This window comes from Nannospalax galili, unplaced genomic scaffold (assembly GCF_000622305.1).
Source record: "Nannospalax galili isolate Female #2095 unplaced genomic scaffold, S.galili_v1.0 scaffold543, whole genome shotgun sequence".
Classification (NCBI taxonomy): domain Eukaryota; kingdom Metazoa; phylum Chordata; class Mammalia; order Rodentia; family Spalacidae; genus Nannospalax; species Nannospalax galili.
The window spans coordinates 4,704,137-4,720,922 of NW_008352270.1; the positions used below are offsets into that span (position 1 = coordinate 4,704,137).

General features: G+C 40.8%; 1 protein-coding gene across 2 annotated transcripts in view; it reads right to left on the reverse strand.

Annotated features, from left to right (window-relative positions):
- Positions 1 to 470: 470 nt before the first annotated feature.
- Positions 471 to 16,786, reverse strand: part of Wdr64 (WD repeat domain 64) — a 159,834-nt gene continuing 143,518 nt past the window's right edge. For both annotated transcript variants that reach the window (XM_029554115.1, XM_008849176.1), the window contains 5 exons: positions 11,890 to 12,078; positions 8,083 to 8,188; positions 5,777 to 5,857; positions 3,587 to 3,700; positions 471 to 554 (listed from right to left, as the gene is read on the reverse strand). In XM_029554115.1, the coding sequence (XP_029409975.1) occupies positions 471 to 554; positions 3,587 to 3,700; positions 5,777 to 5,857; positions 8,083 to 8,188; positions 11,890 to 12,078 (574 nt within the window). The remainder of the gene's footprint in view (positions 555 to 3,586; positions 3,701 to 5,776; positions 5,858 to 8,082; positions 8,189 to 11,889; positions 12,079 to 16,786) is intronic.

Below are 16,786 nucleotides of genomic sequence, written 5' to 3' on the forward strand. Positions count from 1 at the left end.
GGATATAACATATCACATGTCAGTGTCTAGATTCAATCTCTAGTACTGAAAATAAGTAACAATGACAATAATCCTCTTTGCACACCACATAACATGACACACAAATAATTTGCCTTTTACTGTACACATTCTAATTCTGATTATGGATCAGGGTGAACAATGGGAGGAGGTACAAAACATCACTGGTAACCGTATTTTGGGTGTAGTTATGCTTTGTTCCATTTCATTGACAATGACAAGAAACATTGCCCTTTGTCTTTCCCTGCATGAAAGAAGTTGACAAACTGGCTGTGTGCTGCTGCTTGCTTGTTGTCAGGGCTCCTTGAATAACCTTATCCATCACTAGGATGGCCTGAGATGGGGCGATGGATGACTGTTTGGTGGAGCCTCATCCTCATCCTAGAATCTTGATCAGGGCATCATCCAGACTTTGTCAGTCTCTGGGCAACAGCCAGTTCTGAAGTTTCTCTTCACTTGGGCATGGTTGGGAAGAAGGATGAAGACAGATTTATCTGTGAGACTAAATTTTTTTTCAGGCTTTGTCTCCGTGGCATCTGTGGAATAGAGGGCACATTAACTAGTAAAAAGTATTATAGATAAATACCATTTTCCAACTTTCACCATCAGAGATTTTAATCCTTCTAGAAAAAAAAGTGATTTCAAGAATCCTGTGCATCTCCAGGTGGAAGAGTGTTGAATGGTGGGACTCCTAACTCACTGCTAGAAGAGCTTTAGAACTTAACTGTGAGGTTATCCATTCTAGGGCCCACCCACATAAACTGGAAATGGTTGACTGAATAAAAACAAAGACTTAGCTAACTAGTAATTAATTCTGTACTAGTAATTAATAACCCTGGTTCACTGACAGGTCTGGAAACAAATCAAGTATGCTCATATAAATGAAATAAAGTCTGTTTTGAATAGGATTTTTGGAAGGAATAAATATATAACTTTAACTTCATTTAATATAAAAACATTTGCCTTGGATTAAGAATGATCTAATTTTCTGGGTATATAAAAGCATGTCTGTAAACCCCAGTACTTGGGAAGTGAGGGCAGGAGGATTGCCACAAGTTTCAGTCCAGCCTGGTTTACAACAGGGAGTTCCAGGACAGCCTGTGGGATACATGCTGACATCCTGTCTCAAAAGCCCTCCTTTGGATAGTGAAATGGTTCACCCGCTTATATCATCACTTGCCACACAAACCTGACAACCTGAGCTGGATCTCTTGATCCCATCATGGAAAGAGAGAAATAATTCTTGGAAGTTGTCTCTGACCACCACACATGTGCTTTGGTATGCATGTACACACACATACATACTAATAATTAATAATAATAATAAATTTGAAAGCACACACATACACACAGACACACAGACACACAGACACACACACACACGCACACACACACAAAATCAGAATTTACAGGAAACACTAGATGAACACCATATGTTTCTGGAGCTATTTCTGGGATCTGGTTATATAACTTTGCAGCACAAATCAAAAAGGGATGCAGAGACATAGAATACAAGGTAAAGAAAGACACAGAAAGCTCTTGGGTCCAACTTTTGTCTCCAAAGGTTCTTTAGGCTTGGGCACCAACAGGTCAGGTGGCTGTTCCTCTTTCTCCCAGAGCCAAGATGGGAAGTTTAGCTCCCTTTGGGACCTGCCACGCCCCATCCAAAGGAATGTCCCTCACTACAGGTGACTTTCTTTCCTTCCTCTTTTTCTTTTTAAAAACTCACTTATTATTCAGCAGTTTTTTTCTTTTGTTTTCAGTGTCAGTCTGTTGAGACCAAGTCAAAGTTCCTGCCTTTATGGATTTTATACTCCAGTGAAATAAAGAAAATGGAATGAGTTTTCAAGGAGAAAAAAGACACGACAGTAGGAAAAAAATGAACTATTGAATGACAGAATGTTCTACAGTGATAAGGCTATGGAGGAAAGGGAAGCAGAGTGAGGGGACTGTCTTTGTCCATACACGCTCAGAGGGCTGTTTCCACCAGGATTGCCCTAGGCAGCTCACCTACCTCCAAATCATACTACATCATATTTAAACACCCAGGCTGAAGTCAAGCTTCTGACTTTAAATCCCTGATTCATCAATGGTTTCTTCTGGGATCTTTGATAAGTTACTTATGCCCTGTGCTTCAGTTTTCTTAACTGTAAAATGGAGTTGGTTATTTTAATGATTTCAAAGGATTGCTGCAGAGAGCTGTGAGTGAGGGCATGTTAGGCATACAACCTTGGAATTGGCACATTACTTTGAAAGTTAAATTAACCACTATCATTAACAATATTACCAAGTTAGGGGGACTGGAGAGATGGCTCAGCAGTTAAGGACACTGGCTGCTCTTGCAGAGGACCCCGATTGGATTCCCAGCACCAACATGGCAGTTATCAACCATCTGTGACTCCAGTTCCAGGGGTTCTGATGCCCTCTTCTGACCTCCATGGGCATTACACAACATGGGTGCACTTACCTACATGCAGGCAATACATGCATACACATAAAATAAAATAAAAAAATATTTTTAAAAAGTGGTTGTGTCATTGTCATTGTGTTTTTTGGGTTAACTGTAGGCATTAAAAAACATTCTTTCTGTTACTAATCTGACTTCATGGAAAGGAAACATAAGAATTACCCTTTGCCTTGATCCTTTTCCTTTTTTAAAAAAAGCTTTATTTATTATTTTTATTTTTATGTGTATGAGTGTATTGCCTGCATGCATGTAAATACACCCATGTTGGGAAATGCCTGCAGAGGTCAAAAGAGGGTGTCAGATCCCCTGGAACTGGAGTTATGGATGGTTGTTAGCCACCATGTGGGCACTGGGAACTGAACCCAGGTCCTCTGCAAGAGCAGCTGGTGCTCTTAACTGCTGAGCCATCTCTCCAGCCCCTTGATCTTTTTCTTAATATCTGACCTATTTTGATGCCTAAATGACCACAGTTAAGTCAGGGCTATGTAGACTTCTAGAACTATTAGAATAGGGTTTGAATTGTATAGGGCATCACGGTTTACTACAGTGAGCATGAAATTTGGAGTGGAAGATCTCAGCTTATAATTTAATTAACATGTGATCTTTAGCATACCCCTCAAATCCAAGATGGACCTAACAAATAAAAATATTTTGTAATAAAAAAGCATCATATGTTATTTCCTGTCAATACATGGGAAAAATTCCTGCTGGTAAGGCAGGAGCTCACTGACAACCTGCCCCCTTGCCCCTCCACCAGGCACAATAAGATTAAGAAACCATGGCCGCTCCATTGCCCTCAGTTTCGTTGTACCCAATTCCTTGGTTTTTAAAACAACTCACAGAATTTCTCTCCTGAAGCAGCAGGAAAGACCCGTTCATTCATACCCACAGGTTCTATTTAATTTTCTCCCTCTCTACCCAGCAAATACACAGTTGATTTTTATCTCATGGAGCTGAACACTCACACATCTGGACTATCCATAAAAATATGAACTGAAATAGTTTTAGGCTCAGAATGTTTTGTGAAGGACCGAGAAGCAAAGACTAAACAGTAGGGATAGCAGCAGTGTTAGCATCCCCTGTGGAATGAGTGGAACTTACTTTCTCATGTTGAACATGACCGCCCTTCTTCTTTCCGTAAACGGCATCTACAGATTCCCTTTGTGCTTCAGAACCAATGAGTGGAAGGAATCTTAGGCTCATGGGACTCGGTACCTGCAAACCACAAAGTGAGTCAGTCATGCTTAAAGTGGAGAGATGGCTCAACCGATAGGAGCACTGTCTGCTATTAGAGAAGAGTGGGGTTCAAATCCCAGCACCCACATGGTCCATAACTCCAGTTCTAGGGGATTTAATGTCCTCTTCTGACCTCTGCTGGCACTGTCCAACACAGACATACTTACATATATGCAGGTACTCATACAATATAATATAAAATTTAAAAAGTGGTTATTTCTGAATGTGAACTTGGGGTGGAAGTGCCACAAGGGAAGTCCATCTCCTTCAAGCCATACCCTCTAGCTGTCCATTCTCTCCTCTCCCTCTCTCTCTCTTTCTTTCTCTCTCTCCTCTCTTTCTCTCTCCCCTCCCCTCCCCTCCCCCTTTCTTCCTTCCTTCCCTCTCTGTGGATGTGAGTCTTTTGATTTGTTTTTTCAGGCAGGTTTATATATCGTAGGTTGGTCTTGAATGCTAGATCTTCCTGCCTTTGCCTTCCTAGTGCTCAGATGACAGCTGTGTGCTACCCTACTGTTCATTCTTTTGTTGTGTGCACATGTGTGTGGTGATGTCTGGTTGACATCTGGTGTCTTCCTCAGTAATTTTGCCACCTTATATTTATTATTATTATTAAAAAATTATTTATAAACTGCTTATAGTCTTCAATATATCATGTGTGTCTGTGTGGTATGCATGCGTGTATATGTATGTGTGGGTGCATGTATGTGTCGGTCCATGTGTGTTGTCTTTCTTGATCCCTTTCCATTTTATTTGCTGATAAAGTCTCTTGCTAAACCTGGAGTTTGTCAGATCTGACTTTTCTAGCTCGTCATCTTGCATAAGACAGCCCCTGTCTCCGTCTCTCAAGCACTGGGATTACAGGTGGGCTGCCATGCCTGGACAGCTTTGATATGGGTTTGGGGAATCTGAACTCTGGCCCTCATGCCTGCACAGCAAGTGCTAAACACTGAGTCATCCTCCAGCTCTCTACCTTATTTTTGAGACAAGGTCTCTCACTGAAGCTCGAGCTCATTGATTCTTTTTTAAAATTTATTTTTATTTTATGTGTATGAGTGTTTTGCCTGCATGTATGTAAATGCACCACATATGTGAAGTGCCCAGAGAGGAGAGAAGAGGATGTCTGATCCCCTGGAACTGGAGTTACAGATGGTTGTTGGCTGCCATGTGGGTGCTGGAAACCAAACCTGGGTCCTCTGCAAGAGTAGCCAGTGCTCTTAACCACTGAACCATCTCTCTAGCTCTCACTGATTCACTTTGAATGGCTAGTCAGGGAACCCCAGGGATCCTTCTGTTTCTGCCTCCCCAGGATAGAGATTATAGATGCACACCACCATGTCCAGCTTTTTATGTGGGTACTGGGGATGAAAACTCAAGTCATCATGCTTGTGTGAGTCGCACTTTACCAACTGAACCACCTCCCCAGCTTGTTACTATTAATTCTTGATAGTTTGCTGTCAGAACCATCATTGTTTGTTATTTATTGCAATTATCATGTCCTTGGAAAAGATAATTAATGGTAAGATCTATTTCATATTACGTTGAAATATTTTGGTAGCTTATTATTTCTTGGTTTCATTAGTTACTTAACATTAGTCATCTGGGGTGAAAACTTGGAGAAGAGATTTGAAAAGCAACAGGGGATAGATGACTACTGGGCAGATGGCAGTACAAGCACAGTAATGGACACCATGCAGGCCAGCGATGCTCAAGCTGTGCTGTTCAACATGGGTAGAATATAGGGGGGTGTATGGGGGGAATGTGGAAAAACTGAGGCTAAACAATCTGACAGGGGTCATATCATGGAAGGTTTGTATGCCAGGCTAAGGTATTTGGATTTTATCCTGCAGGCAATAAACCACTAATGAAAAAGCTCAGTCACTATTATGTGCAATGACAGAGGTGAGCAATTTGAGCCATGAATATACAAAACCCAAGACTTGTCTTGGACTGGACATCATGTTTGTGGAAGCATCAGTGGGGTGATTATGTCGGGATTGAGAAGTCAGACTTCATCCTACCCTGTTATTACTGTTGTCCTAAAAACCTCTGACTTACCCTGTATATAGGCAGAGAACCAAAAACAATCCCTGCTTCTTTGTTTTCCGTCACGAAACCTTCCAGAGCATATCTGCGGATCTGCAAATCAGCAATGAAGATTTACAGGAAAGGGCACATTTCATTCATCAGTGACAAAATACCTGGGTCAAACCTGACTCACTAATCCAAGATCTTAGGCAAGCTCTTTCTTTGTTGAGAGGAGAATCAAATGGGATCTTATACTAAGATTGGGGGAAAGTGCTTCTCAAATGCCAGCTTTACTGTCACAATATTACTGGTAATATTAATGTAAAAAGGAAATTAGGAGAAAAGTGACTAGTTTAATATTAGATCTGCATTGAGGATGCAGAAGGGCAAACCAAGATTGCTGATTAAAAAAATCAGAGATTGCAGGTGAGACCCATCTCAACTCAACTTTTGCTTGGAATCATTTTCTTTCATCAGACAAACGCAGTAAAAGATGGGCAGGTGAGAGAAGAAATGGGGAGTTCAAGTGTCTCAAGGGCTCTCAGAAGCCCTTCTAAGGATTTCCAAACATTTATTTAATATTTCAGTTGTTAAGTTCTTACTTTTGATTTCTTTCTTGTGTGTGTGTGTGTGTGTGTGTGTGTGTGTGTGTGTGTGTGTGTATGCTTGATTTTTGAGACAAGGTCTCTCTCTGCAGCCTAGGCTGGCCTGGAACTCACTATGTAGACCAAGCTAGCCTTCTGCCTTGAGCATTTTTACACCCATCTCCTGAGTTCATATTTATATAACAGGGCATAACTATTTTCAACTTTGTGGATAATGCCATATTGTTTTTCAATGACTTTCTATTAATTCATGTGACAACTAGCATGGGCTTGCTTTCTTCTTTCCCTTTCTTTCTCTTTCCTTCCTTCCTTCCTTCTTCCCTCCTTCCATCCCTCCCTCTCCTTCTTTCTGTCCTTTCTTTCTTTTCTTTCTTTCTTTTCTTTCTTTCCTTTCCTTTCTTTCTTTCTTTCTTTCTTTCTTTCTTTCTTTCTTTCTTTCTTTCTTTCTTTCTTTCTTTCTTTTCTTTCTTTTTCTTTCTTTCTTTCTTTCTTTCTTTCTTTCTTTTCTTTTCTTTTCTTTTCTTTTCTTTCAACCAGGCTGACCTTTAATTTACAGAGATCCACCTGCTTCTGTCTCTTGAGTGCTGGGATTAAAGGTGTGTGCAGATTGGCAGATTAGTATTTTTTATATCATTATGCTGTTTTATTTTGCCATGCTGGTAGGTCTGAAGTGGCATCCCATAATATTATTGATGGCATGTACTGTGCACTAAGGAGGTTGGGTATCTTTTCTATGTGCTTACTGGCAAATATATTTTCTTTTGTGAATTATCTAAGCTTTAAACTAATTTTTTATTGGACTTCTTTTTCTTATTTTTAGGACTTTTTATCATAGTCTAGATAGTAACCTTTGGTCTGTTATATATAAGACAGGGTGGGTTTGGACAGATGGAAAGAAGTCATGGCTGTGGCAAGGAGATCCCAGATGAACTGAATATTAAGAATAGAATGCTCAACAAATATTGAGTCTGAACTGTGAACAGTGGGACAGCTATGTACTAGGAAATACATCTAGACAGGTGTGTTTATTTTGTGGAAGAGCTGGCAGAAATAAATTTTAGTTAACTAATTCCACATCCATTCTCTAGAGTGTTTAAAGTAGAAACACAATAAACAACAGCACACTTGTCTCATTCAGCACTGAGGAAATAAATGCACCCATGAACAACAGAATACTGAGTACCAGTGGTGTCTACATTCTGTTTCTCATCCATTGGCCTCTGAACACTGTGTAATGACTTTCTTTTTGGGGGGGGGTCCTGCCTTACCTAGGTGCCCCAGTATAATCGCACGAATTATTAGAAGCAGAGACTCTTTTCCACTGAATCAGAGGGACCTGGGACCATATGCTTAGAGAGATACAGCATCGCTGGCTTTGATGATGAAGGGAGGAACGTGCACTAAGGAACGTGCTCCCATCAATCTCCTTTTAGACAGGTCTTCATGTAGCCCAACTGGCTTTGAATTTGCTATATAAATAAGGCTGGCCTTGAACTCCTGATCTTCCTTCCTCCACATCCCAAGTGCTAGGATTATAGGCATGTACCCCCATACCCAGATTTCTTTTCAGATTGTTTCACCTACAAAGTTGTGAGATAAATAATTTGAATTATTTATGCAAAAAGTAGTGGTAATTTGGAATAGCAGTTAAAGAAAATCAATATGCTATATTGATGGGCATATTTGAATTCAAAACTATAAAAGCAAGGGTAATTTTCTTGTTTTAACTACCTTAGGAGAAGAAAGAGACTTGAAAAACTTAAAATCATGCTGTACTTCAAAGGGCTTGGGAGGTGTATGTTTGAAAAGCAAAGACAGTGAGCTCGTTTTTTTCCATCTGCATACAAAGATAGAAGAAAAAGTCAATATATATCTATATGTTTCATTCTTTGCCAAATAAAAAAATATCGACCATGTCCTTCATCTCTGCTCCTCACACTGCCTGACACTCATACCACCAGTCCCACTGATGCTAACTCTCTACCTAATTCTTATTCAGTTTAGCTCACTAGATTCCCCCAGGGAAACTGTAGCAATTTCTACTCTGCCTGAAAATTTCATGTAATTAAATTCATCAATTGTCACTGGAGAAAAAAAAAGTCCTGTATAATGCTTGACTTTGGAATGACCTTGGAAAGCTTCCTCTATAGTTCAAACTTATGTATATATTTAGAAGGTCATAACTAAACACTAAATACTTTTTAAAAAGCCTTGATAATATGCCTTGAGATGGAGTCATTGTAGGGCCAATGAGATGGCTCAGTGGTGACAGTGCTTGCTGCCAAGCCCAATGGCCTGAGTTTAATCACCAGGACCCACATGGTCTTATAGAGACTGCGTAGAGATCTGACTTCTGCAGGTTGTCCTCTGACCTCCACACGTGTACCATGACAGCCCCACCCCAATAAATGTAATGAGGCAGAATCATTCTACAGAACAAGGCCCGATTTACAATACAGAAACAAAATTATTATTTATTTTTATTTTACATGCATGAATGTTTTGCCTGCATGCATGTAAGTGCACCCATGTATGCAATGCCCACAGAGGCTAGAAGAGGGCATCGGATCCCTTGGAAATAGATGGTTGTTGGCTGCCATGTGGGTGCTGGGAACCAAACCCAGGTCCTCTGCAAAAGCAGCCAGTGCTCTTAACCACAGAGCCATCTCTCTGGTCACAACAAAATTATTTTAGAATATCTCATGCATTTAAACTATCCCAAACATGCCACCTCTTTCATGCTTCTCTATCTACCATTTACATCCTTCTCTTGTGCTTGTAATATTCCCTACTAGCCATTTTGCAGAAAAATGTACCAGCATTGATTGAAGAGTTAGGGATACAGATGTATAAAATAAGATCCTGGTCCTCAAAGGACTTGGGAGTGAAGAAGACATGTATTCACAAATAAGAATACATCATCTAAATTAAGATATGTGATGGTTAATACTGATTGCAACTCAGCAGGATCTAGAATCGCTGAAGAGAAAAGACTCTAGGTATGTGAGGGATTAATTTGGTTAGGTTAATTGAGGTGGGAGGACCCGCTTCAAATGCCAGCAACATCATCCATGGGCTGAGGTCCTGGACTGAATAAGATGGAGAAGGTGAGCTGAGCAATGACATTTGTTGCTCTCTGCTTCCTGACCTGGTGTGCAATGTGACCAACCACTTCAAGCTCCTGCTTCCATGACTTTCCTGCCAAGGTGACTGTACCCTAGAACTGTGAACTAAAATAAATCCTTATTTACAAGTTGCTTTTTCCAGGTCATAACCACAGAGGAATAACTAATACACAAGATACGGACATTCAAGTCTGGACAGTTACCCAAAAGATAGGGCCAGTTGCCTCTATGGTACGCTCGCCACATCTTGATGGGCTTGGTTTTCCACCACTTCTCACATGTTAGTCAGCCTCCTCTCTCATGCTCCTTACTGGTCAGCACCACGGGATGTCTTGAACCCTCTAGTAGGGCCTTGCCGTCAGCTGGAGCCTGTCTTTCTGTAGTTTCTGACTCTTGGATTCAATTCTTATTCACAGCATTTCTACCACCCCTTGCATTAGATTATGGCATCTGGAGTCTCCAGTTTTGACTGACTTGGGATTTCCCTGAAGGGCTTTCTCTTTGACAACCCCCTCTGAGGCTTCCCACTTGGGAATCATCCTTGTGGGCTCTCCAAGTTCTGATTTATAGGATTATTGCCAGTCTAAGCAGAGCTGGTTTCTTAGAAGTTGGACATTTAGACATTTACCTTTTAAGTCTGAGCTCAGGGGAGCACCAGCCTTCCACTATGACAAAGGTCAGTCAAAAAACAAGGAAGGAAATTTGTACAACAGTTTCTTTGCTTTCTGTTCTCTGTGGCAGAATTGCTTCCCCTTTTCTGTTCCTTTAAGCATCCTTAGTCTCTCATGCAAAAAACAAACCCATGGAAGAGACTGTTCTGCAAATGCTATTTGATTTCTTTAAAAATAAATCTACGCTAATCGAATTCTATGACATGTTATCTAACCTCTCTCTTCCCTATTCTCAGCCCATGTTCCCACCTTTCTCAGCCTCTACTAATATCTATTATATATGTTCCCCACTTTTTTTCTTTGGAAACAAGGTCTCACTGTGTATCCCTGGCTGCCCTGAAGCTTGTTACACAGCCCAGGCTGACCTTGAACTTTTGGTTCCTCCTACCTCTCCCCTGAGTGCTGGCAGTACCATTCTTGGTTTCCACTATACATTCTGATTGACAATTGACTCCCCTCCCTGTCCCCCAAGTAATAACCTTGAAGGTGCCAGGCACAAAGTAATGATAACTAAATGGAAACATTAATCACTCTGATGTATTAATACATACTGTAAAATGTACCAAAATATCATACCATATTGCATAAATACAAGTATTACATGTTAATAAAAACTTAAAACAATGTTTAAGGAAAGAGAAAGTTAACTGCTCTGGTTTGATCATCATTATACACTGTATAAATGTATAAATGTGTCAAATTATGACACTGTACCACATAAATTTCTACAACCAGAAATTTAGAAGCACTCTGTACCAATTAGCTCATAGTTCCTTGTATTTCTTCAAGCCATTGGCTTGAGATTTTTCTCCCATCACTCCACTGGAATCACCCTTCCAGAATCATCAAGGACCGTTCTATGTCAAACCCACTTTTACTTTTCGGTTGCATGGGCCTCGCTCCCACATTCTAGGAGGGTCCTTCTCTGCTTCCTTACAACTTTCTCCTCCTTTGATTTCCATTACACTGCTTATTTGTGTTTTTCCCCCTCTGTATGTTAGCTATTCCTTTTCAAGATTTTTCACAAGTATCTCTCCCTTAGCCTTCCCTTTAGAGGCTGTTTCTTATCCCATAGTTTTTTACTTTTCTAACTTAAGGCATGGGACCTGAGTTCCTTATCCACAGTGAAAATACTACTATGCTGACTGACTCCAAAATCTGTGTCTATAGCCCTGACCTCTTTCAGCATGTCCAGACAGATTGATTCTGGGTGCCTCTTAAATTCCTCTACCTAGATGTACCACAAGCACTGTAGATTGAATTCTGTCTCAAACCAAACTCATTAGCTTTTCATTTGAGCCCACTTTTCAGCTGTCAATCATTTTTCAGTGAGTTTTATAAAGCTTCCTGGAATTGCAGATGTGAGCTCTTTCTCTACCTGGTTCTCTATAGACTTCTGTTGCTTTATCTCCTATCCTGTCTTCCCCACCTGCCCCTGGACTCCAAACTTAGAAGGTCATGCTATGTAACAATCTTATTTGGTGCCTTTGATGAGGCAGTTGCCTCTTTGATCTTCTTCGGTTAAATCTTATCATATTTTGGTTATAAGACTCAAATGTTCCAAGGACGACTGCACTAAATTAAGCTTTTTGATGACATGCTCCCCACTTCCATGAAGTTGAAGCATTATTGAAAAGTTTGATTTTGAATTTTCCACGTCCATCACAGTGTCACAATATCATAATAGTCTAAGCCTTATCTGTTCATCTAAAGAAAAAAAAAACCCAACTCCGTGGTCTCACCTTTCCCGATCAAATAGCAGAGGATATTCGTATTTTTGCTTCTTCTCTGTGACTCTGCTTTCTTCTTTTATCTCTATGGGAAATTCATTGACATCACAAGGCAAAATGAAATCACTTGGTTGAGATAATTCAAATGTTCTTCGCTGTCCAAAATATCCACAGTAATGCCCAGTGTTGGAATACCAGAGCCTGAGGGAGAGCCGAGGAAGGGAGGGAACGTGACTGGGATGCTTCGAGGAAGTGACCCTGCCTACAGGCCACATCTGTATGGATTGCACTGCTCTACACAGGACTTTAAACATGAGTGCAAGACTCTCTCTCCTAAGTGCTGTGGAGCTAATCATTATGTAAACTTTTATTTTTGAATCTAGGGTCTCAAGCATACCAGGCAAGCATAATGTCATTGAGCCATACCCTCAACCCTTAATGTAAACATTTCTATTAGTCAGGACTCTAACTCACAACTTGTTGGACAGATTCCCATTTGAACCTGTGCTTTTAATTCTCATTAACCCAAGGTGGAAAGCAAGGAAGAGACTTTTCTCCAAACAACCTGCTCACAGAAGCTGATCAGAACCCACACTGAGAGTCTGTGAACTAGATTAGGTCTTCCAGTAGGCTCTCTTTCATCTTTCCACTTATAAGATTAGCACCCACAGAACCTGTGAGAGGAGAGATCTAGGGGTGTTTTTAGTATCACAAATTCCTCCCAAGTTTCATCCTCAACCCTTACTCTCCTGGAACCACCACATCAATGTTCACAGTTGAGCAGTGAGACAAAATGGCAAAAGAAATTTCTCTTGCCCATCTGCATTAGTTGACCATCCACTTTCCCCCAAAAGTCCCTCCAAATTGCCCGTGTAGTTTAAATTAATATAGAACATCATTAGCAGGAGGGTGTGATCTACATCTTACAGAGAGATAAAACAGTATTTGGAGCATCTTTGTTTTATGTCTTTATTCAGTTTTATGTTTTGGAGCAGAGGCTCACTTTATAGCCTAGTCTAGCCTGGGACCTTCTATATAGCCTTGAACACATATCCTTCTGCCTCAGCCTCTTTAGTGCTGGGATTAAGGTATCCTGGTATGCCTTGATTTCGACACTAATCATGCATTCTGATGCAATGACACAGAAGGGGATAAGCTAAAGTATCTAAGAGTAGATTCTAAAGAATTCATGTAGCATCTTACTCCAAAGAGATACTGAGGGAAGGCCAAAATAGAGGGGTCCAGCTGGGGTGCCTCACACCTAACAGTGTCTGAGAACTTAATAGGAACATCTTACATACCTCCTATATTTTAGTTTTTCATCATCACAGAAATGACAAAGCCTTTATCCAAAAGGAAATGGCATTATTAAGAACATTTATAACAAATCCTTTGAACGCAAAAGCTAGAAGTGTAAGAGGCTAACTTCAGAACAGTTCTAAATGAATCTGCTTTAGGCCCACACTGAAGCAACCTTCTCATCTTGCTATACAGTGTTACTGTCCCAGGTAACTGACCCCACCTCTTGCTCACATCCCTTAGACCCTGAGCCATCACTGCCTTCCTCTGCCTCCACGAAGTTTTATTTTCACATTGATCTCCTCTCCTATGTCCCAGACTTAAATCTCAATTGTGTTTATTTCCTATTAAAAAATCATAATCTTTTTCATAAGCAAGATTTAGAATGTAAGAATCACCTACTTCTTTAGAGAGTGGCAGCATATAGCAAAAGGACAAAGCTTAGTCATGTAGACAGCAGTGTTGTGAGATTGCTATTAATAGAGCCAGGCTCTTTGAACTGAATATCTAGGGAGCTTTCTTTCCACTTAAAGGAATCATAAAAATAATTTCTCTAGGCCAAGGACGGCTGGCTTGAACAGTGCAATCATTTGAATGCCTGTGCCTCCCCCCGATTTATATGCTGAGCCCTAATTCCTGATATAATGGCATGAGATGGAGTCTTCAGGAGGTGTTTAGGTCGTGAGAATTCCACCTTCATAAATAGGATTAGTACATGTCTTAGTCAATTTTCTTTTGCTATAACTGAATAGCACAAACTGTATAATGTATTAAGAGTAAATTTAGCCAGGTGTGGTGGCATACTCATGTAGTCCCAGCACTTGGCAGGCAGAGGCAAGCAGATCTCTATGAGTTCAAGACCAGCCTGGTCTACAGTGTGAGTTCCAGACCAGCTGGGGCTACAGGAAGACCTTGTTTAAGAAAGACCAAAAAAAAAAAAAAGGATAAATGTAAAAAGAATAAAATTGACTGAGAAGTTCAAGACTGTGTGGTCATCTAGGGTGAGGGCCTTCATGCTGGTAGGGACTCTCTGGAGAGTCCTAGGGCTGCCCAGAGCATCACAGGGGAAGACAGCTTTATTTTTTTGGTCTTTTTGAGTCAGGGTCTCCCTGCAGCCCAGCTGGCCTGAAACTCACTATGAGAATCAGGCTGGCCTTGAACTCACAGAGATCCTCCTGCCTCTGCCTCTGAGTGTTGGGATTAAAGGTGTGTGCCACCACACCCAGAAATGTATCCTTATTCTTGTCTGTCCTCTTTCTTTTAAAAAATTAAGTCTATTTATTTATTGTGTGTGTGCGTGCAAGTGCATGTGCGTATTTGTGCATGTGTGTATATATATGGATACTCATGTGGAGGTCAGAGGACATCTTGTGGAAGTTGATCCTCTCCCTCCACCATGTGAGTTCCCAGGATCAAACTCAGGTCCAGGCTGGACAGTAAATGCCTTTACCTGCTGAGTCATCTCACAGGCCCTCTGTTCCTCCTCTTGTGAACCATAGTCCTATTGTTTCAGGACCCCACCTTATGCCCTCACTTAACCTTAAAAGTTTCTAGTAGGCCTAACCTCCAAATACCACATTCTGCAGCATTGCATGACATGGGTGCACTTACACACATGCAGACATAACACTCATACACATAAAATAAATAAATAAAAAATTTACCTTTAAGTTAAATTTTATCATGTATTTTGTCATAGTGATTGAAAGCTATCATATACCATGTTAGAACTCAGGCAGAAGATGACATTTATGAAGCAGAGATGAAGCTCTCACTGCTCAATCTAGTGTGTGATCTTGGCTATTGCAACCTCCAGAACCATGAACAAGACATACCTGTTGTTTGGTCTAAAGTACTTTGTTATAGCAGTCTGGACAGACAAAGAGAAGGGGATGCTTATAGTAACAGAAGTTGCCCCGTGTGTGTGTGTGTGTGTGTGTGTGTGTGTGTAGTTGAAAACAAGCCATTGGGTTATGGTTTAGATATAAAACACATAGGGACTGAGTTATTAAGGGAATTTATAATAGTGAAAATTAGCCAAATATGGTAGTGCATGACTTTAATCCCAGCACTTGGGAGGCAGAGGCAGGCCAATCTTCAAGGATACATAGCAAGTTCCAGGCCAGTGAGGGCTAGATAGTGAGATACTGTCTCAAAAATAATCCATGCTGTTACTATTTCTTACAAATAAAACACATTTTTTTCTGACACAAGATGTATCTCTAACTATTTACCTCCAAATAGGACTGTCCTCTACAGATTTACCTTTAACTCAGTATTTCTACGAGCTCCCCTGGGCTTTCCTCACTGTACTGTTTTAAGTATTGTCTCTGAAGGATCAGTGCACATTCCCCTGGTGGTGCTTGCCAGTACCATTCTCCACACTCATCACTTGCCTTCCCCTTCACTGCAGATCATGTTTTCTGGATTTGACCTCCTAGGTGGCTTCAACTTTAGGCCTCTTGTTTCCAGCACCCAGACTTCCCTGTCTCCTTCCCCTCGTTTCCTAATCCGTACCTCTGTATTCACCATGGACTTCCAACGGGTCTCTTTGTTCCCACGTTTGGTGTCCTGCAATTCTTTTCTCACACACCATCTTCTAAAAGTGTCCACCTGGTCCTGTTACTCCCCTGCCTGAAATCTTTTAGTGGCTACTTTCATACACAAATCCTCCACAATGCCTAGTAGATCTTGCATGACTATATCCCCGCCTAACTCTATCCTCAAGCCCACAGAGTTAGCCAGTAATCTGCTGAATTTCAAGCAAGGGAATAGAAACTATTATCTCACTATTATCTCCTTTTCATTGGTATTATGCTTAAAGTCTGTAACCCACTTAAAGCCTTTTTAGCTCTCCTAATCTTACCTATTTTCATTCTATCTTGTAATTATTTATTTAATGTATATGATGCATGATTTTGCATGCATGTATGTAAGTGCACCATGTGTGTGCAATGCCCATGGAGGTTAGAAGAGGCATTGGGTCCCCTGGAACTGGAGTTGCCAATGACTGTTAGCTGTCATGTGGATGCTGCGAACCCAACCTGGATTCACTGCAAGAGCAGCCAGTACTCTTAACCACTGATCTAGCTCTCCAGACCCTAACTTCATTCTTTTAAAAGGCATAATTCATCACCACGATTTTAAGACCTTTCAAGTAGACAGCAGTTTGTCTCTAGAAATGTCATGACAGTTCCTTTCTTTCTCCTTATATGTGTGTGTCAGTTCTTTGTATTGTGCGTGTGTACTTAGCATTAATTAAAAATAATTAGTTAAAACTAAGTAAGTAGACTTTGTAACATCAATCACATTGAAATACTGAGCTGACGCTCATTTCTCAGAATTAGGAGATCTGGTTTGATTTGGTCTCCTCCTTCTTCCTCCCCTCTCTTTACTTCCTTCTTTCCTCTCTTCCTTCCTGTCTCCTGTCCTCCCCTCCTTCCTTTCTTCCTCCTCCTCCTTTTCCTTTTCTCCCTCTCTGCCCCTCCCCTTCTTTTTCACTCATTCTTCCTCCCCTCTCTCCTCTCTTTCCTTCTTTTCTATCCTTCCCCTCTCCCTTCTCTCTCCCTCTTCTCTCCTCTCTTATTTCCTTCTTTTCTCCTGTCCCCTC